The sequence below is a fragment of the Falco biarmicus genome, chromosome 7 (assembly GCF_023638135.1).
Source record: "Falco biarmicus isolate bFalBia1 chromosome 7, bFalBia1.pri, whole genome shotgun sequence".
NCBI classification, from domain to species: domain Eukaryota; kingdom Metazoa; phylum Chordata; class Aves; order Falconiformes; family Falconidae; genus Falco; species Falco biarmicus.
In genome coordinates, this window is record NC_079294.1 from 66,832,234 (window position 1) to 66,857,495 (window position 25,262).

The following is a 25,262-nucleotide window of genomic DNA, read 5'->3' on the forward strand; positions in this document are numbered from 1 at the left end:
ACTGTGTCTCTTCCACATTTGGGCAAAGAACCAAATAACCTGATTGCAGGAGGAGACAGAGCAAGGCAAGTGATGTCTCTGCTGGCATTAGCCTGGCAAAATGAGCTCTTGCCCTGGAGTTTGTCAGGGATGTGATAGGGAGTCCATCAGCTGCAATATGGTGCAGTGGGAAACCCTGTCATGTTGACCCATGAGATGCTCTCGTTCTGGGACTGGGATGAGAGCCCAAGCAGTCCAGTCCCTGCAGCCTGCAACTGCCTCCTTGCCACCTCCCACAACACCTCCTCTCCCCACCTTCAAGCTGAGCTGCTGTGGGTTGTTTTTGCGTTTGTCTTCTGTTGCACATAGGAGCACAGGTGTAATTCTCTGCTTACTACCAGGACCGAGCAAAAAAGATACCAAAAAAAAGTCCCAACATCACAACTGTTCTAATGACTCTTATATTTTAATGCATTTAATTTGTGATTGCACTGATGTCCTGCTCATTACATCAGTTTTAGCCCTGTCCAATAGCCCTGGCTGAATTATGTAATGTCTGTTTTGCCTCTGCTTGATTCCATAGTGTAAATTAATTTCTCCATGTGTTGCTGCAGTGCCTTTAATCTAAAAGCTTTTTTATATGCAGTAGGCTCTGACATTAAAAATCTCTTTGGAAACTGAATTGCCTTACTATCCAGTAACAATGTACTCACTGTTACAAGCTGTAGCTAAAATTTGAGCTGTTGAATTTGATGTGTTTCAGCTACCTCCTCCCTCATCTGCTTCCTACCAAGCCAGCACTAGATATCCACGGGCTCTGCCACCAGACCTCAAACACAGTCCAAAGGGTCTTCAAGATGAGTTTTGTCCCAGTTGGCTTTTGGCAAAGGTTCATAGCCCGAATGTTAATTAGCCTGGCAGAGATGGACCTCCAGGTAGGTTACTGTATCTCTCTGCAAGCAAAAGACAACAACTGAAGTTGTTGTTCAATATAACTGTAAGTGGGTGTCTTCACATCCAGCTTGCTTCAGTCACAGGCTCACTTTATTTGAGTAAATAGGGAGAGATGAGACTCTGATTCTGTTTTCGTAGTAGGTGTCATTTAGAACAACAAATTGGCGCTGGGGAAGAAAGCCAGTGTTCTCCACAGCCTCTTTATAACATGATCCCCTGGAAGGTCTCAGTACCTCCAGCATCTCCCAATTACAAGTAATTGGAGTCCTGCCTGCAACTCTTGTCCGTGACTGTTCCACTGGCCCAGACTCTGCTCATGTCATTTGCCAGAGGACATCTGGACTAGCTCCACCGAAGTCAGCTATCTGAATCTGTATGGCTTTAAATCAGAAGAAAATTACAGGACTGTTGCCTTAACGGGATAATGAGTGCAAGCAGGCACCCTATTAGTGCAAGTGGTATGCATATCGTTAAAGTAATGTGTGTAAGGTTCTGAAAGCTAAGTGAAATGTGATGTTGTTAACAGACGTATTTTTGCAGCAGCTTATATCTGAAACATAGCCCTGCTGGAAACCATAATAAATGCCTACAAAATATTTTTAGTACTACTGTGATAGCTTCTTAACGGCTATCCATTTAAGCTGTGATCTGTCATTGATGTACAGAACATGGAAAACACGATACCTGTTTATGGAAGATCCTCTGTGTTCCAGGCTTCTCAATCCATGGAATAACTTCACCTGTTTTAACACTCTGTCTTGCCAACTCCTTGCTTACATCCACAGGGGCACTACATAACCCTAGAGCACCTTTGTAAGGGACCTCAGCCAGTCCTCACTGAAGTGAATGGAAATGATCCCAGGCACCAGTCCCGTCTGCAGACAAACGTGTTAGAGCAATGAGTACAGTGGAGTTCTGCAGATTAAGTCTTTGATTTTAAAACAAAAATACATTTTGCTTTAAGTGCTGGTTTGAAGTGTCTTGGAGAAAAGCCATATTCCTCCTACTGAAACAGGTGGAAAAGTTAACTCTCCACATTGAGGGCAAACTTAGTCATTCCCTAGAACATTTAGCTCTTCTTTACGGTTGTAAGACTTTTGCAAATGCAGAATTCATATAACAAATGCCACGGTTATACAATTAACTTTGTTCACAAATACAAAATTGTTCCTTTTTTTGAGTTGAATTGAAAAATACTTCCATTGCTGCAAAACCAACTTCTACTGCATGTATTTTTGTTCCATTGCAAAATTTTTTCATGAGCACAAGTTGCTCCATAGTGGAGAAGGTATGACAGCACGTGTGAAGGCCAAAAAAAGAAGTCACCTTGTTGCTCAATTAAAACAACACCCTTATAAGAAATTTCAATAGTTTAGTGATTTTCATCTCAACATCCTTATGAGAAATTTCAATAATTTAGTGATTTTCATCTTTTCTGCTTGTTTCAGCTCTTTGAAAACAAGAAGAACACCAAGACAAGAAACAAAAAGGTGACCATCTACAGCTTCACAGGCACCCAAAGGAACCGCTGCAGCACGTTCCGAGTCAAAAGGACTCACACTGTTTACTGGCAGGAAGGTCTGTTCGTTACCTTTGATGGAGGCTATCTTAGGTAATTTGTGTTTGTAATGCAGCATGCATGACAGGGGACTAATAGAGTGTATGAAACATGTCATTTGAATGGAGATGAATGGACCTGACTCGTGCTGTATGCTCACTCATCAGTAGAAGAGGAGGCTCTTCTAATAGACATAATTCATCTGGTAACAACTGGTGACAAAAATGATGAATAACTGGTTGTTTGGCAGTTCCGAATATACGAAACGTATGTGTTATTCAGCCACAAATTTAAAGAAGCCTGAAAACAGAAAGTGATATTCAGAGCAGAATTCTTTGCCAGCGTAAAATCATGCATTTTCACATGCAAAGATTTCCTTACGTCAGTGAGTTTTCCACTGAATCCTCAAACTTCACAACTGAGTGGCAGTAATCGGGATCAGTGGAGGTGTTCTATGCTCTCAGACCGTGTGCAGCAGGGACTATGGACTGCTGGTTTAAGCTGGCCAAGGCAGAGTGTCTACTAGCTGCAAGCGTGAAGAAAACCTGCTGTCACTGTTCTTTCACAAATTCAGAGTAGACAGCCACTTAAGACTTTCATCTTTGTAGTATCTGCAGATGCATTTGCTCTTTCAGTCCCTGGCAAGATAGGGAGGAACCATAGGAACCATTGGTGCTGTTGCATGGTTGGAGACCAGAAGGGCATAGTGATTTTCCTGAGTTCATCTAGGCTGTCTGCGGCTGGGTAGAGACTTGCAAATCTCAGGCTGGAATCCTTAATTCTGGACTATGGTGGTGTTCATACTCTTATCTCCCCACATACTTCAGGGAGTTACAGAACTCAGCTCTTTGTATTAAAGCGCTTTTTTTTTTTTTTTTTTTTTTTAAATGGGAATGGCACAAAAATTATTACGTCCATAAACTTTTCCAAACAGGTTTTAGAAGTTTCAGTGTTATTATTATGCACCGGAGTTTCATTACGAATTTTTAAAACTCCTAACCTTCCATGATTCTGTATGGGCCATTTCTGTCAAAACTGGCCATCATATTCAGTTCACTTAGGCCAGAGTTTTCTCTTGGTCTGACCTTCTGTAGCATTTACGTATTTTCAGAATTCTCTGCTAAGAGTCATTTGCAGAACAGACTGAAGTGAAAATCATTTTCATACGTGTTATTGTGTAACTCAGGTTTCCTGCGAGAAAGAAAGTCTGTTGACACTGATACTTAACAAAAGCTTTATGTGGCTGTCTTTTGGCTTTCTTACAGTGTCGAGTCTTCTGATGTGAACTGGAAAAAGAAAAAAAGTGGTGGAATTAAAATCATTTCCCAGTCAGAAGTGAGAGACTTCTCAGCAATGGCGTTCATCACAGATCATGTCAACTCTTTGATAGACCAGTGGTTTCCTGGTAAGAGAGCTACTGCAATTTTCTGTGCAGTGTTATGTCTTTTTAACAGAAGGTTCTTTGACAGAGCTGTCCAGGTGCGCAGTATTTTGTGTTAATTGAAGACGCCTCAGGCTCTGACAGTCTCATGCCAATAACATTTGATAAAAGCTCATAAACCTGCAGACAGATCAAGATTATTTGCCAGCACACCTTGGTCGAGACATTGTGTCTTTCAGTCTGTCAGTCACAGCAAGCACAGGTGAAACATGACAGTTGAAACAGGACCTGCTTCTGTGGGAGTTCGAGACTCTTCCTGTTGCTCATAGCAGGGGCAGGATTTGGCCTGAGCTACTTGGCACTGTCCCTTGATGGCAGAATTCATTTTGGCATCAGCTTGGATCAGCATTTGTCCACCATTTCTAACACCCTATAATTTATATAAATTGTGATGCGAGAGGCATGAGTGAATATGATACCAGGGACTCTGTGCCAAGGTAACTTCCTTGACTCCTGCAGTTGTTTTTCCTGTGATCAGGACAGATCCTGCTGTTACCCAGCAGGCTGTTTGCAACCCCAGTACACTTCGTTTAAAATCAAAACAAAATCTGAAGTGTTCTTTGTCATCCCACACTGGTCTAGAAAACAGTGCCAAAATCTCTTAATTGGAGGCTCTCTGGAGGAAACGGTTGTGCACTCTCACATATTCGTGTTCTGGATGTTATGCAGATAAAACAAGTTTTTATTTGCCTTCGAATTAATGATAACATTAATCACTGAAACTTGAGAGGAGTCGTGACTTCAAAGGCTACGTCCTATATTCACCCTGGCTAATTGTAGGCACTTAATGGAGCCTGTCCCTGTCACCACAAAATCCTTCTGTAGTTAGTGGGAGAGGTGTGAGCCTCCCAAAGGTTTAGTCTTGTAGAACCCGCATTTCCCCCAGCAGGACTGAAAACATTGCCTGGGAGGGAGCCCACAGGAACTGTATTCCTACCTTGGGTGCTGCAGGTGAGTGCTTCACTCCTGGCCTGCACCTGAAGCACTCAGCCTGAGCACTGCGTGCCTCCCAGTCCACTCCCACTCCCATTCCCATGCCTGCTCTCCGCCTGAAGCCACCCGGCAGCTTGCAGTCTGTGAAGCAGACATGGCTGGGGCTCCTGGGCAGCCTCACAGCTGCCATCCTTCTACTGCAGGGTCATGCTCTTTAGCATACGCTGTGATCCCTATATACAGCTCACAGACACCCAGCAAGAAGGAGGTTCTCTCCGATGCTTTATTCATATACTTCTAATTTCTACTGGTCCTGCATTTTCTTCTCAAGCCTGTGCATTACCTGTGACCAAAGCAGAGCAGCTATTATGTCAGCAGTCCTGTCTCCTCAGTGCTGGCTGTCTGTGTATATTTTGCAAAATGCTGTTTTGTTATTCCAGTCAATACACTGCAGTAAATTGCTGCTTTCCTGAGTGTGACCATTTTCAGCCAGTGGATCCAGGTAGTGACTGCAGGCAGTTGAATGCACTAGGAGCTGATGTTCTTTCTCAGTTTGTGTGGGTTATGTTGTTCTCTGTTTGCTTGCTTGCTTTGAAGCACTCACAGCCACCGAGAGTGACGGTACGTTGCTGATGGAGCAGTATGTGCCCTGCCACATCTGCGCAGCTTCCAAGCCGGAGGAGAATGAGTGTGGTGAGAAGGCGGAGGACGTGCAGTACTTTAACATGGAGGACTGTGTCCTGACTGCCATTGAACTGGACTACATCACATGTCCTAACCACCCTGACATCCCCGTTTCTCTCCAAGAGCTGGTCCCAGAGCTTTTCATGACTGATTTTCCTGCCAGGTAATGTTATTTGATAGCCTTTGGTTAAGTTTCAGTGTACCTATGTAATTCAGTTGGGTTTTTTTCCTAAGTCATCTCTGCTAGAGGAACATACTGACCACAGGAAACAAATTCATCTGCTCTCAATCCCTACTCTGGCAATTCATCCTAAACTGCACTCCTGGTGGTCAGCATACTTGCTTAGACAATTGCTGTGTGCTGACCGGAGTCATCGCTTCAGGGGATCCTTTGAGATCATTGTGGTGCAATACGAAGGTCTCTTTTTTGAGTCATAGCTGTCCTGCATTGCCCAGTACTCTGGCCAGAGCTTTTCTGTAGGCAAAGTCTTTCGGGGAACCCAGAAAGGAGATTTTAATATGGCAAAACCAAAAGGAAGTGCTGCTTCGTCACAAGATTGGCACTGAAATCACCTTTAGTTTTGAAGAGTCTGTAGGTGAGTGAATTTATATAGAGACCACTAGAGAATTCACATTGAATCGAGGCTCCTGCTCAGCTGAGGGCTGTCAGATGTATTGTAGTAGTGTGGCAGTCGAACAGCTGAAACAGCTCTTCCCTACCCGTAGCAGTGCTGCCAGATCCTTAAGCTGCTTAACTGCATTCCCAGATGGGTTCAGTCTTACACCCCTTATTACATAGCGTGTAGAGCAAGAGACCTCCTGATAGCGAGCAGGAGAGGAGACCAATGTCTCTTTTGGTTCACACTCTCTCAGACCTTTCTGTGCCCAATACAGAGCCATGAGACCTCTAGACCAACTGTGTCTTGTTGGCTGCTATCAGAGCTTTCTGTGCTACCACTGGCCCCTGTTCCTTTCTTGGGGTCATTTTATGATGGGGCAAACACCCCATCAGCTCGACATGACAGCCCTCCTCACATGTGATCTCCTAGACATCTATTTGATGGGCATGAGGTGAGTGGAGAAGTTTGAAGTGTGAACAGCTGTAAAAGTAGTCTCTGGAAGAGCAGGGAAATGATGAATTACAGCCTGGAAACAGTAAGCTGATTTGAATAATCAGGTTTCAGAGTGTGGGGCTGTTCATGAACGTCCTGTCCTGCCCCAGTGGAGAAAAAGAGGAACAGGAGGTAAATGAAGCAAAAAAAAATCATTAATACAGATAAATGGTACAAATATCTGTACCTGTGTCATCTGCTTGGAAAAGGAGCTTATGTGCTTTCCAGATCTGTTTGATTCTTGTGGGATAAACTAGTAAAAAGCTTTTTTTGCTTATTTGCCTGAATTACTTTTTTCTCTGAGAAACCTGTTATACCATGAGCCAGCAGAGAGTATACTGAGATGACCCAGGTAGTTTAGCTGATCCAGTCCTCTCAGTAGATTAGACAAGAACCTATTAGGGATTTGTGAAAATGTGAACACATTAAAACATTCATTTACAATGTCTTTGAAACTTTTAATTAAAAAGCTCCAATCTCTTTTTGGCAGACTGTTCCTGGAAAATAGCAAACTGGAATGCAGTGAAAATGAAAACAATGTTCTTGGCCAGGGTGGAAGTGGAACCGTTATATATCGGGCACGATACCAAGGAAAACCAGTGGCTGTGAAGAGATTTCAGATTAAAAAATGCAAGGGTTCTCCTACTTCAGCTGCAGGTACAGTACACAGAATCAGTGTTGGGAATCGGCTCTTGCGGTCTGCGATCCCAACTTAAGACCAAAGAGCCTTTGCTCTCCAAAGTGCTGGTGGCACCTGTTTAAATACAGCTTTGAAGTATATAGCAAAACTGATGTGTTTCCATGGAGGAGGAGGCTGCATCTTAGAGTCCTTCACGAAAGCACTTGTGGCAGTGAAGGTCATTGGCACTGCAGGAAGCTTCTCTCCCGCAGGTCAGTGGGTGGACTCACAGGGTGCCAAGGCAGAGCCCTCAGGTGGGATGGGAGGCAAGATTTCATCTCCTCTTCCCAAGCTATTTGGCAATGCGAAGTCTGGATTTGCATGGGTTTGCATGAAGGACTTGTGGGTCTCCACTTCTGAGTAAGTCTTTTACTCCATCTGTGCCAGCAACTACAGAAAGCATATTGGAAATCCTTCTCATCCTGCCAGCTCCTCCAGGCAGGGACAGGCTCTTGCACTGCACATGCTGTCTGTCCAGGTTTCCAGCAGAGCTTCAGTCCGTGGACAAAGGATAGGGGAAAGTGTCCTTCTGCTATCGGACACCACAGGCTGCTCAGGCAGGTCTGCTCTTTCCAAAGGTCATTTGTCACTGGGGCAGCAGCTGGCCTCCTCCACAGCTCAGGGGTTCACTACATCCTTTCCTAACAAAAATGAGGAAAGTGAGGCAATTACTGTGAAGGGTCCTTCTTCTGGCAGAGCATCTGGGAAAGGGTAGGGAAGACTCCTTCCACCAAAGGGTCTGCGATGTGGCATCCACACCCAGAGAGTCCCTACTTTAAAAAGCACAGCACGAGTTTTCCAAAATCATCCAGGTGACCTGTGAGAACAGTGTGTGCCAGTCGCACTTGAGGTTGGTGTTACAGGACCAGGGGAGCACTCTCTTCCTGAGACAGCCATATATATCCTGCTTATAGCCAATAAGTTCATGCATCAACATGACAATGCAACTTAAAGCCTTGCTGTTGGCATGACCCCACAAGCTGCCTTCTTCCTGCAGCATTTGCCTAGTGATTAGCACCTTCCGAATTATTTCTGACCTTGTTTCTCAGCTGGGGAGTGAGAAGGGGTTCGTGTGTCTTGCCAGATACCATGCTGAAACACCTGAGAGCTATGGATGCCATGAAGAACTTCTCCGAGTTTCGCCAGGAGGCCAGCATGCTCCACTCCCTGCAACACCCCTGCATCGTCTCCCTCATTGGCATCAGCATCCATCCTCTCTGCTTTGCCCTAGAGCTGGCCCCTCTGGGCAGCCTCACCACTGTATTGTCTGAAAACTCCAAAGGTAAAAACAGGGTGTCCCTCCTGGGAGAGCTCACTCTCCAAGTCATGGTAGTGGCAAATGGTCAACAGCGTTTAAATTACTGCTTGATTTACTGAAGGGGATTTTTTTTTTCCAGACTACGGGAAGTGGGAGGGATGGACTTGCTCCTAAACTGTGCCTTTGGGAGCCTGGTAAAAATTGATGCAGGATTTTCAAAACTACTTTGGAGACCTGGATTTTCAATTTCTCTGCAGATTAATAAGAAATGCATCTCGCTTCAGTCCTGCGTGGGTAATGCTCTGTTCTTCCCCCTGCAGATGGGTGTCTGGCGCTCTAAATTCTCTCGTAATTATCTGTATTTCTGTTGCTGTCAAATGAATGACACTAATTCCAAGATAGGTTGAGGCCATCTCGCCCTCTTGGCACCTTGGCTTTGTGTCAACTTTCAGTCAAACACTAACGTTCACCAGAAGATTTAGGGGTCTAGAAGTGAAAGGGTTTAAAAAAGGCATCTAATAGAACTGTCAGACATGTATAGTAACACGAACAGTGTCATTTCAAATGATGGCATTGAGTGATGTTTTAAAAGTTTGTTAGTTATTGTTCTGGAGTTTAAAAAAGAAAGAAAAAAAGATTTAAAAAAAGCAGTTATTGCTATTGCAAGAACTGAAGACAGGCTGTTTCTTTGTGCCAGGGTCTTCCTTTGTGCCACTGGGGCACATGCTGACACACAAAATAGCGTATCAGATTGTAACAGGCCTTGCCTACCTGCATAAGAAGAACATCATCTTCTGCGACCTGAAGTCAGACAATATTTTGGTGTGGTCCCTGGACGTTAAAGAACACATCAATATCAAACTCTCTGACTACGGAATCTCCCGGCAGTCATTCCACGAAGGCGCGCTTGGTGTGGAAGGCACGCCGGGCTACCAAGCTCCTGAGATCAGACCTCGCATAGTCTACGATGAGAAGGTGACTGTGGTACATCTTTGGGGGCAGCCTCTGCGTGACAGCAGTGGGTGGCTGGCTTCGTGCATGGGGCTGAATTCCCTCAGGCATGGTGCTGCAGCACTAGCTTTCCCGCTGTGGTCTTCCTTGCTCTCTGCTCTGCCTACCAAGGGAGCTCTGCCCTGGTTTTCAGTCTCTGTTTCTGGCTCTAGGTTGACATGTTCTCATATGGGATGGTCCTGTATGAGCTTCTGTCTGGTCAGCGGCCTGTGCTGGGACAACACCAGCTCCAGATTGCAAAGAAGCTGTCTAAAGGGATCCGTCCCGTTCTTGGGCAACCAGAAGAGGTGCAGCTATATAGGATGCAGGCACTCATGATGGAGTGTTGGGACACTAAGCCAGAAAAGGTACAAGACAGCCCTCGTGACCAGTGCTTTCTGATTTGTAGCTACGAGGATCCAGCAGCCCTCTTCACACAGGACAGCTGAGCTTGCTCTTCCTACAGCAGAACAGCTCAGTTGCGCATTTACCCCTCCTGCTGATTTGGCCCAGCACTTCTGTTGACTTAAATGAGAGTTTTATGAACGAAATGATGGCAGATTGGTGGCCTTAGACATCTGCAGTGACATGAAGGTCCCTTGGCGTCAATCGCAGTTAGGCTATTGATTTCACCAGGGCGAGACATTACCCATAATTTCCAGAAACAGCTACAGCATCCTGCTGTCAGTGTAACTACAAAGACTTCAAAATCCCCAAGATTATAAAAAGTGGTATGAGGAAGAAAAGGGTTCAAAGTATGAGAAAAGGATTATGCTGCGTTACGTTTTTGATTAATTACAAGTTGCTGTTTCAGAGCTGTTGTCCTTCAAAGGCCAGCTTGACTCACAAACAGCTAGACACTGTCATGACAGTGGGTCAGCTTCCAAAACTTGTCAGCCTGAAGAAATTAATCAATAAAATATGTAGGAGTCACAGACCAAACCATGGAAGTACAGAAGAGATTTGGCTTCAGTGTCTGAGATACAGAGGATGCTAAGAACCAGTGAGGTGGGATTTATAAGGAGAATTTGATGCAGATTTGAGAAAGTAGCAGAAGCATTTATTGAAGTAGGCCTACTTCTTGGCTCTCTAGCTTTAATCAATAATGATTATTATGAGTCTTTTATTTCATCTAGACCTCCAACTGTCTCGTGTGACGTATGTCTTTCTATTCTCCTTTCCCCACAGCGTCCACTGGCCATTTCTGTGGTAGGACAGATGAAAGATCCTACCTTTGCAACATTTATGTACCTGCTATCCTGTGGGAAGCAGTCTTCCTTCTTCTGCTCCCAAGGACAGGAGTACACTGTGGTGTTCTGGGATGGGAAGGAAGACACCAGGTGAGATGACTCACATTAGTAATTTCTTTCTTTTTTTTCTTTTTAAGTAAAAATCCTTCAGCATCTTCACTTATGCTTCTGGGAGGGAGGTAAAGAAGGTGAAAGTGAATTTGGGTGAATGCCAAGGAGACGGTGAACACGGTTTTCCCAAACTCTTTTAATTGGGAACAGTGGTTGCTTTATAAAGGATATTTAATGAGCTTAACTCTGCTTCAGTTAATATGAGGAGAAGATTAGGGCAGTGTAATGATTCACACACACAGGATGAAGCATTTGTACATGAGAACAGATGTGTTCTGCCTTTGCTAATGAGACCATTTAACACTAAACCTTTCCTAATTGAGGCTGCAGTTCCATCTCTGTTCTGCAAAGCAATTAAGCACATGCTTAAATCCTGTTGAAATCATCGGGAGTTAGCCACATGCCTGAAGCTGTGTGTGCATCCAAGTGTATACTACCAGTAAAATGTGTGCTATAGTGAAAAGGCATGTGCTTTAAATGTTATTAAATTGTGACTGAGATGATGGTATTTTGCTCAGCCACATGTGACCCATGGCTAGTTAGGTTTATTTTTATGGTTGTTACTAATTTTTATAGCCCCGATCTTATTTGGAAACATGCACAATCTGATCTACATTTTATATTAATGTGTTCATTATTTGTAACCATTAACCTAATGGGAAAGGTACATGGTTTGTTCATGAACAATTTGCTTTGCTGTTTGTGGTGCCTGGTCAGTCGTTCAGTGCAGACAGTATAACTATTCCTGCTAAAACTGGTGAGACACATGGGACTCACAGATGTATTTTGAATGCATGGATGTTGTCCAAATATTCGCAGCAATATATCTCGGTGAATCTGCTTCCTGACTGGACAGTCCCACTTGCTGGAGACTGCTGAATAACAAATTACTTATATGTGGCAGATTTCAGGATGTGTAATTGCTTGTGCCACGGTTGGTAAAACATCTGGGGCTCACAGATGTGGCTGTGAATATCCAGTTATTGTTCAAACACCCAAACCCAATAAACTTCCCCAAACCCCAAATGAACAAAAACCTTTTAGTTACGAAAATGTTAATTAGTCATATTTATAAATTATTTTATCACGTTACAGATCTTTGCTCTTATTTGGAAGAATCATGCTCTTCTGTTTATTTACTAGAATAAATAATGAAGCCAGATAATACTGAGGCAGTGCATTTGGAGAACGAGCACATACTCTCTTGAGAAACTAATGGGCAAGATGGGCTGAGACCTCCCAGCTATTAATTACTGCTATTCAGCTGGAGCTATTTGTCTCACAGCTGAATTATAGTAACAGACCATGTAAGTTCTCCTAATCTATTTCTGTGCAAAGTCAGATAGCTGAGTTTAAATTTTCACAGAAGCAATTGCGTATCTGCCCCCTGAGGACCAGCCGTGGCACATCTGTATTTCTCTTCCTTTACAATGACCGTTTGGAGGGGTGTAGATCCTTGCATCATCATCCACATCTGGACAGTCGCGTTAAAGGCTTGGCCAAAAGTGCCGAGTCCCATCCTGTAGCAGTGTGGAGCCTGAATGTTGGCTATAGGAAATTATTGTTTGCTCCTTTCAGAAACTATACAGTGGTGAATCCGGAGAAGGGAGTCATAGAAGTGGAGAGGATGAGCTGCCCAGGAATGAAGCTGTGCTGCCAACTAAAATTCCAGAATGCCCTCTGGGCTGCCACAGAGGTGAGCCTTGCCTGCACTTCAGTGCCCCACTCAAGAGGAGCCTCGCTGGAAGAGATACCAATTAAGAGAAAGAGAAATTAGTAAAGCTAAGAGTGAGACGATGGGCATCTCAGATAAGCAGGGAGGCTTTGCATCTGCTTTCTCTTTGTGTATTGTTTCTACCTGTTACATAGCTGGTACCTAGACCAAAATCGTGCCTCCTGGTGTTCAAAGTGATCGTGGGAACCTCGGCTTTCCGAGGCAAAACTCTCCGGATTGTAGCATTTCTACCCAGGGTTTCATCTGGGAAATGTCCTTATCTGTAAGCGATAAAGCAGTGAAAGAAACCATGTGTTTAAGGGTGGGGTTTTGAAAGCGCCCCGAGGGATCTGCAAGTCGGTGGGAAATGGGTACCCAAGTTTTGTGTTCACCGGGGAAAACTGCAGCTAAAAAGATAAGAGTGAGAGAGCACGGCTGGTTTATCCCTCGGAGCCCTGTCCACCCGTAAGGGCTGCATTAAGTGTCAGCCGGTTCTGACACAATTGTTTGACACAAACCAAACAAAAACCGGCTGAAACAAATGGAAATGTTCCTGAAGTTTGGTGTGTCAGAGTTGGGGGAAAAAAGGCCACACTTGCTGAATAAATAATTTGTGTTGGTTCATTCACTCCGCCCTAGCATGGATGCTGTAACTGAGTGACAAGATAGAACTCTTTTTTTTTTTTTTTTTTTTTTTTTTTTCCCCATAGGAAAATAAGATATTTTGACTTTTTTGGTCCCCAAGTAGAAGTAAAGTGCGAATATTCCTATTTTTTTTTATAATAGTTAAATTTCAATAATCTTAAAGCATTGTATTCCCACTTTTTGATCAAAATGAAATGTGTTGCTATTCCCCAAACCAGGTGCTTTATATCAGTTTAGTGGATTTATGAGGTGTAGAGCAGGTGTAATTCCACATACACTGTAATTAGCTTTCCTTGCATTGACAAATTAATACAAAGTAACATAAAACATGTTTCAATTATCCTGGAATGTTTGGGATTTATGCAGTCAGGGTTGTCAAATGCTACTTTTAGATGTGGTGATAAAACACCTATAGTGGTGGTTTCGGTGGCTTTTGGATCGTGCGTATGTTGCCCACAACTCATTCTGGGGAAGGCAGCACCTGCTTTCTACCCACAGGCGGGGCAAATGCTCTCCAGGGAGCACAAAGAGAAACCCAGGGTTTGGATATCAAGAAATACAAGTAAAAACTGGTTTTGGAACCAATTTGATCTTGTTCAGGTCACAAAATATGAAAAGCATGGAAGATGATTGAGACTTACAGAATTTTTTGTGCTCTTTCACAGGACCAGAAGATTTCTGTGTATGGATTGCAGGGCATGTGTCCTTTAAAGTCTCCGCAGAAGGGTTTAGACACTCCTGCTACTGTGAGCTGCTTTCTAGTAATGCCTGTTGTGAAAAAGGTAAGGAGGAACCTAAAGGAAAAGGGGCATTAGTGAGACTAAGCTGTCTGCAGCTGGGCCCAGCTGCCAGAGTTTGCGCGGCTTGTCACTAGCTGGTGTTGAAGGACTTTGCAATGCCCAGGAACATTCTGGCAGTGCGAGGAGGTTTGCAGGTCTTTGTGCCTCTGCCAGAAGACAGAGGTGTGGGCAAGAACCTGAGTCAGGGGACCAAAGCTGGCACTTCCAAGCCTGCTGGGAAAATAGTCAAAATAGATCACATTCCTCTGCAAGGAAGTTTTCCAGCTGTGTTTCCACATCACTGGAAGGCAAGGTTTAGGCTGATCAAGCAAAATAGAGAGGACAAGAAACAATAATTAGAATGGAGATTTATTAACTGGTAATGCAGGACTTGGTTATATCCTAGCTCTTGTACCCAGTCCTTTCCTGGTGTGTGTGCACGCTGTCGTTGGTGTGCACAGTCGTCTTGAAATATTATCTAGGTTCAGCCATGCTCCTTTTTTGGGTTTGAATGAGAACACTTAGGTAATACAGCTCTTATGGGTAATATGGATAATTACTCTTATGGGTAATAACAGAAGTTATATACTATCTGTCTAGTTCTGGATTTGCTAACATCCAGTTATGGGCAAGAGAAATCTGACATGACTGCCTATTGCGGGCAAGTCTTGGGAGATGTATAAAAACTGTTTTCAGGCTAAATTACCTCCGGGTTGCTTACAGCCACCTTAAGCGAAAACATGTAATTATGTTCCGACATTATTGGTAGCTGTGTAGTTTTTGCAAATGCCAGCAGACTGGTATGTGTCTAAAAGCGCAATATGGAGCAGGTCTCGGAGTGACAGTGGAGCTGTTTTATACCGCACGCCTGTTCTGAGTTATTGTCCATTTCTGGCTCATTTGCTCGGACTGCCGCATCGCTGACTGGATCCAAGGCAGATGGTTAGTGTAAGGTGTACTGCTTCACTTCCAAACATGGTGTAAGTAGGACTAAAGTAGGGCATAGATGTAAAGTTGGCACAGGGCTGAATTTCACCCGCTGGGAGACTGCATCTGTTGGCTTGCTTTGGCTCCCAGACCTGCAGCGTTTCAGTGCCGTGGAGTTTCATTTCTGATGTGTAGGGCAAATTTCTTTTTCATGCTGCATGAGGTTTTGTCCAGGATAGTCGAACGAGTCTTTCACTTTCAGCTTTTCCACTGTCATACAGCTTGCAAAGCCATTCCTCAGAGATTACAAGTGGCTTTATGTCTCCTGGTTTCTATTTTCAGTTTGTGGCTTGCCTAGAAAATGTCATAAATAATGCCAGGCCCTACAATAGTAATATTGAGTCTAGACACCTCCCTTCCTCCCCCGACCCTACCCAACCTTCCAGAAATCCACATCCCTTCGGCGCACTCCTTCTTAGTTTATTGGACTTACTTTTTCCTCTCTCCTTTCTATGAATGAGTTTGGCAGTGAAATAGCCAGAGCAGCAGCCATAGGGATGTGCAGACCAGGCTGGCAAGAAACTAAACCGTTTTTTGAAACAGCCAGTTCATCCAGCAAAGCTAAGTGGAAAACTTACGCTTGTCAAACTTTCTGTATGGCACAGTAAGCTGTATCTGAGCTATCACACAGTCGTTATTGCCCAGCAGAGAAGAGAATTGCTTGCATTTCCCTGGGAAGAAAGCCTTTAGCTGATGAGATGTGAGGTAACTTGCAGTCAGAGAATTGCTGAGGGATGTTGCTGGGAAGGGGAATTCTTTATGACTGCCTTGGGAAGACTGATCCAAAAGAAATAGTTTCCAAAACTTGGGTTTTCATCCAAAGGAAGCATCATGGAAATTTAAAAGCAGCAGAAAGGGGCCCAGAATCCAAAACTCGCCAGCCAAGGAAAAGCCTTATACAATTTAAGCTTTTTTTGTTGTATGCTTTCTGTCACCAGTATCATTGGTTTTGGCAAACAATAAAATTTTCAGCAAATTTCCTTCCAGAAAAAAACCAAATGAGCAAAAAAACAGGTTAAGAGCAGCAAAACAAGATGCTGTCTGAATTGGTTTGCAATCTTCTTACAAAGAGATGTTGAGGGAGAGAGAAATTTGAATGGGTGCAAGCCTCTGGCCTCTTGCAAAAACCTGGAACATATGAAAACAAGAGCTACATTTAAAGGCTGCAGCCTGCCGCAGCGTTTGCTGCCAGCAGTGCTAGACCCTGTGGGGAAGAGAGGAGGAGGTGACCAAGGCTGTGGTGTCGGGGGCTGTATTTTTTTTTTTTTTAACCTGCTTGCAGTGGCCGTCCCAATGGCTCCAAGCCTTGTGCTGTCCTTAGCTGCGAGGACAGGACATCTAGTGCCAGCTCATCTCCTGCACATCACATACCATCACAGCCCCGCTCAGAGGCCTTCCTCCCTGGCACAGTGGGACTTCTGGCAGGACGGAGACTTCAAATGCAGTTTTGTTGCTGTGTGTTTTTGTTGGCTCTTTGTGGAGCCCAAATGTTGAAAATGAATTCTGAGAAAGTTACTTAAGGTTTCTGGAGGCTGCTGCCCTGCCTGCCTTTGGTCACTGTTGTAATACCCAGATTTGGAGAGTTTTGTCTCACTGCCTGGCTGCACCAGCACCTAATAAAGTCTGGCGAGTCAGTGGCACCCGTGGCTGGGTGGCCTTTGCCGTGGTCTTCTGTGAATGGGGTCACCTCCTTGTCTCAGTCAGGCAAGGGATGGCAGGTTAAGGGCATTTCTCAGCATTTGAGTTCCTACTCCTTGTTCCTTAAACAGAGAGATAACAACAGATAGGCTGGATGGAAACCGGTCCTGATAGCCAAGGCAGTGAGCAATAAGTGACCCAAAGCATAAAACATCTTCCAGATTTGCTTCCACCATTGTGCCGTGCCAGACAGGCTAGAATTTGGCAGAGTTGGTATTACCAGTAAAGCTGGGTGGGGATCGCTGACGCAGCTCTGCTCAGTTATGGTGCCGATTGCTCAGCGCTGTGGAAATTTGGCCTATGGAACCCAAAAGGGAATCTGGATTCTGTTCTGCAGTAGCTGACGCTAATCAAAGAAATCAAAATATTTTTTATTAAGACTATGTTTGGATAATTCAGCATTTTCAAATTGAATGAGACAAAAGTAGAGACATCTCTGAAGACTTTAGTAGTGTCCTGTGTCACACTAGGAGCAGTTCAGGTGACGTACCCACATTTCGGTTAATTTCAGATGTTTCCATTTCAATTTATATTTTCCATTTTTAGTAGGAAATACCTATTGTTCAGGGTCCTTTGGACTGGAAAATTGGACCATTTTCACCAGCAAAATGTGGGTTGTTCTGCTTTGTTTTGTTCTGGTTTAAATAATCAAACTCCTTTCCAAAGAAAAAGTAACCCAAACCCCAGCTTGTGTAAAGCGTTGTGCCGTGTGCCAACCTATTGATGCAACTCCCTGGCAAAGCCATATCCAGGAGCTTTTGCACCAGATCCACATGGCAGCGGGGACACGGCACTGAACGCTGCAGGTCATTTGGGTTTCTTTTAATTAGTGGTTAGAGAATTGGGACTAGACTGAGTTAAAGTCCAAGTCCCATTTCACAACTTTCCACTTGCTTCCCTAGTTTTTCCCATTACAGTAAAATTCTGCTGTGATTTGGATTAGTCATACGGGCTCAGCACGCTCATGGCTTTACTCATACTTTTTATGCAGATAGTGTCTTTTTGTCCAAGACTCTTAATGAGCGTTGCAAACAGTGCTATCAATTAAACTAATACTTACCCCTGTGCTATCTGCCCCTTGCTATCTGAGAGCAATTCACATTGGATTGATTTTGGCCTTTATGGGTTTAAACAGCCTGGGAGCGACCTTTGAGGGCTGGCACAGCTGAGATCCCTGGAAGGGCACCGGCTTTCCCTTAATTTATGAGCAACAAGGGGTGATGCTGAGTCCCCAGCCCATGCTGCAGCGGTGGGCAGCGTCGCTGGCGCCCCAGGCACCCCAGGAGGCAGGGCTCTCTGCCACATCGGGGCTGCGGAGGGCTGAGGTTGTGTCGGTTCAGCTGGCAGTGCTCAGTCTGGTTCTGTTGGTTTTGCTTTGCTTAGTCCAGCCAGATTGTAACAACAGCAAAAAGCCCTGGGCAAAGGGTCTTTTTTTAGAATTTATTGCTCCACGGGGAGGAAATAGAAAGGCCTTTGAGGTAGGTATTGTTTTATCTGCTTCACAGATGGGGGAGTTTCTGGTACAGACCCAAGGTCATGGGGAGTTTTGTTCCCGAGGGATCCATTTCCCAGTCTGTTTAACAGCATTTTGCACTGATGTGATGAGCTGGAGGAGTCGGAGACCCAGTGAGCCATGGCCTTCTCACCGGCTCCTGTCCATGCGACGTGACGGCATCCGTCGCAGCAGTGCCGCGGAGCACTGCACCAGAGCTTGACGCCGGCCGCAGCTTCCGCAGCCAACACATCTGTGCATTTAGGGGCAGGTTTTTAACTACCTGTAGAATTAATTGTTCATGGCGCTTGGCAGCTGCTTTGCTGAACTGCTGCTGCTTCTGCACCCTTCGCTGGGATGTCTCTGAGCTGCCAGGGGTCCCAGACCCAGAGCATGTCCCTGGGAAGAGTGGTGCTGTCAAAGCAGCAGGCATAGGATGCAGAGCGATCACTGCATGCACTTGCTTATGAGAGGATTGCCTCCCTGTCTTTCCGTTTTTACTGCATCTCTTCCATTTCTCTCCTGCCTACACTGACAGCAATAGCTTTACTCCTTTTTGGAAATGAGCCAGGTTTCTACAGCTGGATTCTTAGGGTTGTGATGGCTGTCTCTGAACATACTCCAGCTTGAGTTTGTTAACCTTCGGGGCAGGCTGCCAGGTCCATCTGTCCTCCCTTGCCAATAAAGAGAGAGGTAATACTGGGTGAGAGGAGTATGGCTCTGCAGCAGCTCCTATGTAATCACTTCTTTTTATGTTGATGTTATCACTGAGTGATTTGAGATAAGTTACTAGTGTACTTGCAGAACTGTGAGAGGCAGCCAGAGTCTCTGGGATCGAAAGCTCCTGTATTGCAGAGAAGTAAAGAATCCATATGGAGATTTTGCTCTCTCTTTCTTGCAGAACTTCTATGTGGTGCTGGCTGGCTTGTCAGATGGACTTGTAGCGGTGTTTTCAGTGTCCCAGGGCATCCCAGGGGACAGCTGCTCCTACCTGTGCTCCCACACAGCAAACAGGTCCAAATTCAACATTTCTGATGACGACCCCCGGCAGAACCCGTACCCCGTGAAGGCCATGGAGATCACCAACAGCGGAGCGGAGGTCTGGTACAGCAACGGTCCTGGCATCCTCATCATAGACTGTGCCATGATGGAGATCAGCAGGAGGCTGGAGCCGTTCAGCCCGCCGTCAATGATCACATCCATCGCCTGCAACTCCGAGTGTCACGGGGAGGAGGTGGTGTGGTGTCTGGATGATAAAAGCAACTTCCTGGTGATGTATCACGTTACCACTTACCAGCTCTGTGCGCGCTACTTCTGCGGAGACTGCAGCCCCCTCAGAGACATGTTTACAATCCAGCAGCCTTCGGCAGCCATCCCCGCTACGGCACCTGTGAACCACAAAGCAGTGGAGAATAACCCGCTGGTGGATGTGAGCATTATCTACAGCCCGGAGGTTGGCACCCAGATATTAAACCACCAGGACTCGCTCACAGATTATTGCTCTGTGTCTTCCTACTCCTCCTCACCTCCTAACAGGGTAACCCCATGCCCCTCCAGCCTACCCAGCTCGCCCATGAGCTCTTCCAGTGCACTACTCTCCACAGATTTTGAGGAGTCTGACAAATTTCGTGAGCTGAAGCCTTCCCTGGATCATGATGCTGTGCCTGGAGGTGACAGCATGCAGCATCTCCAAGCTGTCAAGATTCTTCCAGTAAAAGATCTCATATGGATCCCCAGGTAAGCGGGTCACTTCCTCAAAATCCCTCTTGGGCTGAACCTGAGATCAGCTCAGGCTGGTTTGGGAACTTTTGCATTGCCAGTATGATTCACCTGGCCAGAAAGTCAAGTTGCCATGAAGAACTTTTGCTCCCAGTACAATGGTACATCGATTTTCTACCCCCTTTTAAAGGTATCTAGCATTAAGCAGAATGGCCACACCTAAGGGCTTGCTGGATTGATTCCAGCAGAATGAGAAGGCAGGCGGTAAGAGTCAAAGCCCTGTTTCCCCAGCTACTGAAGCAACAAAGAACAGCAGGCAGCTTCCTTGCTCAGATGCAACCCTGGCAAGTCCTGTTGCCTCCTGCTGAGCTGGAAACCACTGGGAGTCTCATTTTGCCTGTCATGGGGGCTCTCACTGTAGTGGATTCAGGATGCCCCTGCGTTGCATCACAGTGCCCCTCTCCCTGCAAAATGTCGTGTAACTGCAGGAGGGAGTGCAGCAGAGATCCTCCCTATCCAGCGTGGATCTTCCTCAGCTGTCAGCAGTCCCCATTGCTGAGTACATGTGACACGTCCCTCGTTTCTTTTCTAGGAGAGGAGGGGATATCATTGTTATTGGACTGGAGAAGGAATCCGGCACCCAGCGGGGCAGAGTGATTGCTGTGCTGAAGGCAGGGGAACTGGCTCCGTACGGGTGAGGCTGACTGGGCAGTGCCTGTCACACCAGTCTCCGGGGGCACAAGGGGACTAGGGGGCAGAGGGTGGCTCTGTGGGCTCCGGGGGCTCCTGGGAGCTTCCTCTTGGCTTCCAGAAGCATCTGAAAAGGTCCCAGCCAGAGGAGACACACTTGCTGGTTGCACACTGAGGCATGTACACGCTCTTTATAGCCTGACAGATGGTGAGGGGAAGGCACTGCAACCACGGTCTGGTCTCCAAAAGCCACAGAGGCCAAGTACCCCCATAACGAGACAGGCAGGAGTGTCTTGCACAATGCAGTAACCACCGGTCTGATCCTACCTGGTGCTGACTGCTGGTGTTCTGAGGGCACCTGGCAGAAGATCGGTGGAGCTTGGCAGACTCGGCCCCTGCGTTTAGAACAAGAGGTGTATTTATGCAGAGCGCAGTGCTTGTCTGTGGCTGCATTCACGTGGATCAGGTTGATGTTCTTGCTCTAAATGAGTACCTTTGTGCTGTCGGCAGTGACGGGCTGGGGGAAGGCTCCTGGAGCCCAGGGGAGAGCAGTTATATACATTAATCTAAAATGTTTCATACAGTGAACAAGAGTCCAAGTAAATAAATACCTGCTAGAGAGATGGGGGTGTTTCTGCTGATCACTTAAACACCAGGCTGGGATTGTACTATTTGTGTCCAAAGAAATGGAGGTTAAGCAGTGCTGAAGATTATAAATTATCATTTATTGCCACGAGGCAAACACAAACAAAGAGATCAAAGTGCTCCTGCCGTTCCCTCTGCTTGTGAACTGAGTGTCTTTATCAGCTAGTTGGGAGCGGAGTATTCTCTTTACCGTTCGCAGGTACTGTTAGGTTGATATTGCGTTCCCCAGATGAAGTGAGGACACGGCCATCTCAGCCTTGCCCGGCTTCGCAGCCTGGCTGGTTCAGGCACCATGGCCATTGACTCGCCCTGTTTTCCCAGTAGGATAAAGCCCAACCAGTAGTGCTTGCCTCCTCCAAGCCCTTCCAAGTGCAGAGGTAGGGTAGGGAGGTGAGGTGGCTTCTTAGGGGCAGTTTGTGATGAAAGCTAGCTGCCAAGGACATCCCTTGTTGCTGGTGCTCCCCATCTAGGGGCCTTTCTGGAGAAACAGTTTGGGGCCGGTCTTCCCCCATCCTCTGTCAGAGAGGGCTGGTTTCCTGTCCCTTTAACCCTGCGAGGACGAAAGTATCATCTTCTGCCTGGCCACCTCCCTCTGGGGTATCTGCAGGGCCTGCTCTAACCCCGTTGTTTGATCAGGTAACGTGCTGGGAGACCATGAAGGGAAGCACATGCAACATGGTGCTGCCGTGCAGGACTGCTTCTGCACGAACCTTGCGCATCCCTGGGCTGTTGCCATAGCTATACCTGCTGATCTGGCCTCAAAGCTCATACCCTAAGCTGGCACAGCTGGGCTCCGTCCCACTTCCACACTGTATTTCAGGTTGCAGAAGCTCTGGGCAGCACGTTAGCTGGGGCACGACAGAGCTGTTCTGAAAGTGCCCAGCTGGCAGCAGGCAAAAGAGTCTGGATTTAGCAAATAGGGAGAATAGCAGCAACTTCAAAATGTCACAGCAGACTTAAGCACCCACCTGCGTGTTTAGGCACCTGAATCCCTTTGAAAATCTTTTCACATGTCACTGAGCCACTTGGTTTTGCCTTGACATAGTTTCTGATCCCTCTTTTTGTTACGTTCTCCTTTCTCAAGGATTTGCAGCTTATAAAAAAGAGATTCGATAGCTGGAAATGAAAGCTTGTGAGTCAGTGTCTTGCGGATGAGCAGCAGTGTGCCGTGTTAGCAGAGCTGCTCTCCGCTGTAATGCCCTTCCCTGCTCTGTTCTTCCTTTCCCAGGACGCTGGTGGATGCTGCTCTTGTAGCAAAGGACACAGTTGTGTGCTGCTTCGAGAACGAAAACATGGAGTGGTGCCTGGCTGTCTGGAGGGGCTGGAGTGCCAGAGACTTTGACATTTTCTACCAGGCCTATGAAGAGCTGGGAAGGCTTGAAACCTGCATGCGAAAAAGAAGGTAGTGCTTGTGGCACTGGGAACCGAGGCTCGATGAAAGCATCCTGCTCTGAGCACGCCTGGACTCCGAGACACAGCCCCGGAGAGGCATGGGACGAGGGGTGCGTGGGGGGAGCGTGCGTCTGGTGTGCTGCTAGTGAGCACTGTGGGGTCTCCATGGCTGCAGCCCCATCAGGGCTTCCGGGGACTGAAGAAACTGGTGTGAGCAGGGCAGGGCTGAGCCCAGGAGCTGGACCATCTCTCCACTCGCTTGCTCCATCACACCCTCCCCTGCAGTAGTCGAGAGCAGAAGGTGGAGGTGGCTGCAGTTCTGCTCATGCCTCTCTTTCCAGTTTCCTCTTCCCATTTTACATTCCTTCCTCACCTTCAGCATGCCCTGGCTGCTGCTGCTGCTGCTGCTTTTATAGTGTATCTTGTCAGCTGGGAGAGCTCCGTTAACCACAGCGGGCTCTTTCCTGGGAGCCTGAGCACGTTCCAGTCCCCGCTGCCTGCTGGCCGGCAGTGCGGCTCGCTGTGGGCTAATTCACGCTGCTCCCGGGAGAAATGCACCTGCTGGATGCCCTGTGCCGCGGGGCCACTGACCACCTCCTGCAGGTTTGTTAGAGGCTACTTCAGGTGTAGCCCCTGTTGTGACTGCTGTGTAGAGACATCCAGGTGTTAAGAACCAGCAATAAGCTTTGGCTGGCCACTGCGTTTCTGGTTCCTAAAAGCTATTGCGTTACAGTGTTACTGTGAGAGAGCCTAAAATAATCTGCCGATAATACTGCACAATCTCCGTGCGTGAGTGAGCTACTTAATTGCACTGTTGCAAAGTCAGTTGTAAATAGAGCTGATACAAAGCAAAGCCACTCGGTTTGACAGATACTTCCTGGGGTAAGAGAAGGGAGCCCTGTGGCCAGGAAGGTTTATAAACTGTCTTTGCTCCACTCTTTCTCTTGGTAAATGCACATGGGGTATGGGGAACACGATGAGCTTGATTTGCCTGTGTATCTGTGCAGCTTCCGCTCACCACAGCTTTTATTTTACCTTCATTAGTGGCCCGAGGTGATGTATTGGTTCTGAATACAGTTGCACTTAGTTATCCCAAGCATGTACAGCAGTGTAAAAAGAGCCTGGCTAAGCACCCTGTAAAAAGGTGTACAGTTTGAATTTTGGACCTTTTTGTTTTCTATCCAAGGAAACTTGTGTGAGCATCGGCAAGGCTGGCCAAGGCCGAATGGGCAGGTTAACCCTCTGGTTCACATTTCTGTTGCAGGCTGCTAAAATATCCTTCTTCAGAAACAGAGTGTATCTTAAAATAAACAGATTCCTCCCCAGGATGATACTGCTTTGGTGGCACTTTTTATTGGCAACTTGTGCCTGCAATAGCTGCCAGGACTTTGGGGTTTGCAGCGTCTGATTCAAGCACAGGTCCTGCTGACGAGCACAGCCTGAATCGGGTTTGCAGGTAGTGTCTCCTTACCCGGCCTTGCCTGTCTCCATCCCCCTGCGGCTCTTCCAGCAGCTTGTGAAGCAGCTATGGCAGCACCACTGCATCCCAGTTTGCTCTCCCGCACTGGGACAAGCTCTCCTGCCTGTTGTCTCGGGGACGGGGAGGAGGTGGCTCAGCCCTTCCCGGCGGCTGCGGTTTGACAGGCGTTTTCACAGCTGCCCCGAGAGCTTATCCTGACTCAGGCTTAGCTGTGAAGTAGCTCTGTGTCTGTGTCTGTCAGGGCTAATTAACTGTGTTTCCCTGAAATTGTGTCACCTACCTCCTGCCCTGCTGCACAGCCCGAAGCCTGCACGTGGCTGCCACGCACAGCCCTGTCACCTGAGCTGGGGTCTAACCGGCTCACAGTCGCCTTCTCCAGGTGCCAGACCCCTTTTACACACACGTGCTGTTCCATGACCCATGAAGCCCCAACAGGGGCTATAGAACAGCTCGTACTTCCATTCAGCCTTGCGGTTTCTCTTGAGAAAATCCCATCTGGAATAGCCGCAGCAGTTCCTTATCGTCCCTCTCGAGCGGAGCCCCCTGGGCGCCGCGCTGCTTCCAAAGCCAGCGTGGGGCCGTGCCCCCCTGGGCTCCCAGCGCTCGCGGGGCTCAGCCAGAGCCTCTCCCAAACCTTCGGTGGGCACCAGCCAGGGCCCCGCCACAAAAGGGGCTTTGTTCTGTTGGCTGCCGCGCCGCGGGGCCGCTGCACGCAGCTGTTGCACACCCCCTCCCCCCGACACACCGAAATCCATGTCCCTGCAGCGGAGACCTCGCTGCCACCCTCACCGGCCACGTCCTGACGGTCGGCTGCGAGGGGACGAGAGGCTGCGGGCGCCGCGGTGGGAGAATGGCAGCCGGGCTTGGGGGGCCCTGTGGGGAAGGGTGAGAGGTCCCTGCTGCAGGGATGGGTGCGAGAGTGTCCCAAAACCTGGGGGGGAATGGGGGGGTGGGTTCCCAAAAGCAACGTGAGAGCCTGAATGCTGCTACCCTGGAATCAGGATGAAATTCCTCCCCCTTCAGCAAACCTGAAACCTCGTTAGCACAAGGCTCCATTAAGTAAGCAACGCAC

General features: G+C 47.0%; 1 protein-coding gene across 7 annotated transcripts in view; it reads left to right on the forward strand.

Moving 5' to 3' along the window:
- LRRK1 (leucine rich repeat kinase 1) overlaps window positions 1–24,038 on the forward strand; it is an 83,248-nt gene extending 59,210 nt beyond the window's left edge. For all 7 annotated transcript variants that reach the window (XM_056346362.1, XM_056346363.1, XM_056346361.1 and 4 more), the window contains 14 exons: window positions 743–914; window positions 2,382–2,545; window positions 3,757–3,896; window positions 5,463–5,712; window positions 7,152–7,318; window positions 8,425–8,622; window positions 9,296–9,573; window positions 9,762–9,956; window positions 10,777–10,928; window positions 12,528–12,645; window positions 13,974–14,090; window positions 19,166–20,001; window positions 20,576–20,677; window positions 22,547–24,038. In XM_056346362.1, coding sequence (XP_056202337.1) covers window positions 743–914; window positions 2,382–2,545; window positions 3,757–3,896; window positions 5,463–5,712; window positions 7,152–7,318; window positions 8,425–8,622; window positions 9,296–9,573; window positions 9,762–9,956; window positions 10,777–10,928; window positions 12,528–12,645; window positions 13,974–14,090; window positions 19,166–20,001; window positions 20,576–20,677; window positions 22,547–22,724 — 3,067 coding nt within the window. In that variant the 3' untranslated portion in view covers window positions 22,725–24,038. The remainder of the gene's footprint in view (window positions 1–742; window positions 915–2,381; window positions 2,546–3,756; window positions 3,897–5,462; window positions 5,713–7,151; window positions 7,319–8,424; window positions 8,623–9,295; window positions 9,574–9,761; window positions 9,957–10,776; window positions 10,929–12,527; window positions 12,646–13,973; window positions 14,091–19,165; window positions 20,002–20,575; window positions 20,678–22,546) is intronic.
- The last annotated feature ends 1,224 nt before the right edge of the window (window positions 24,039–25,262 follow it).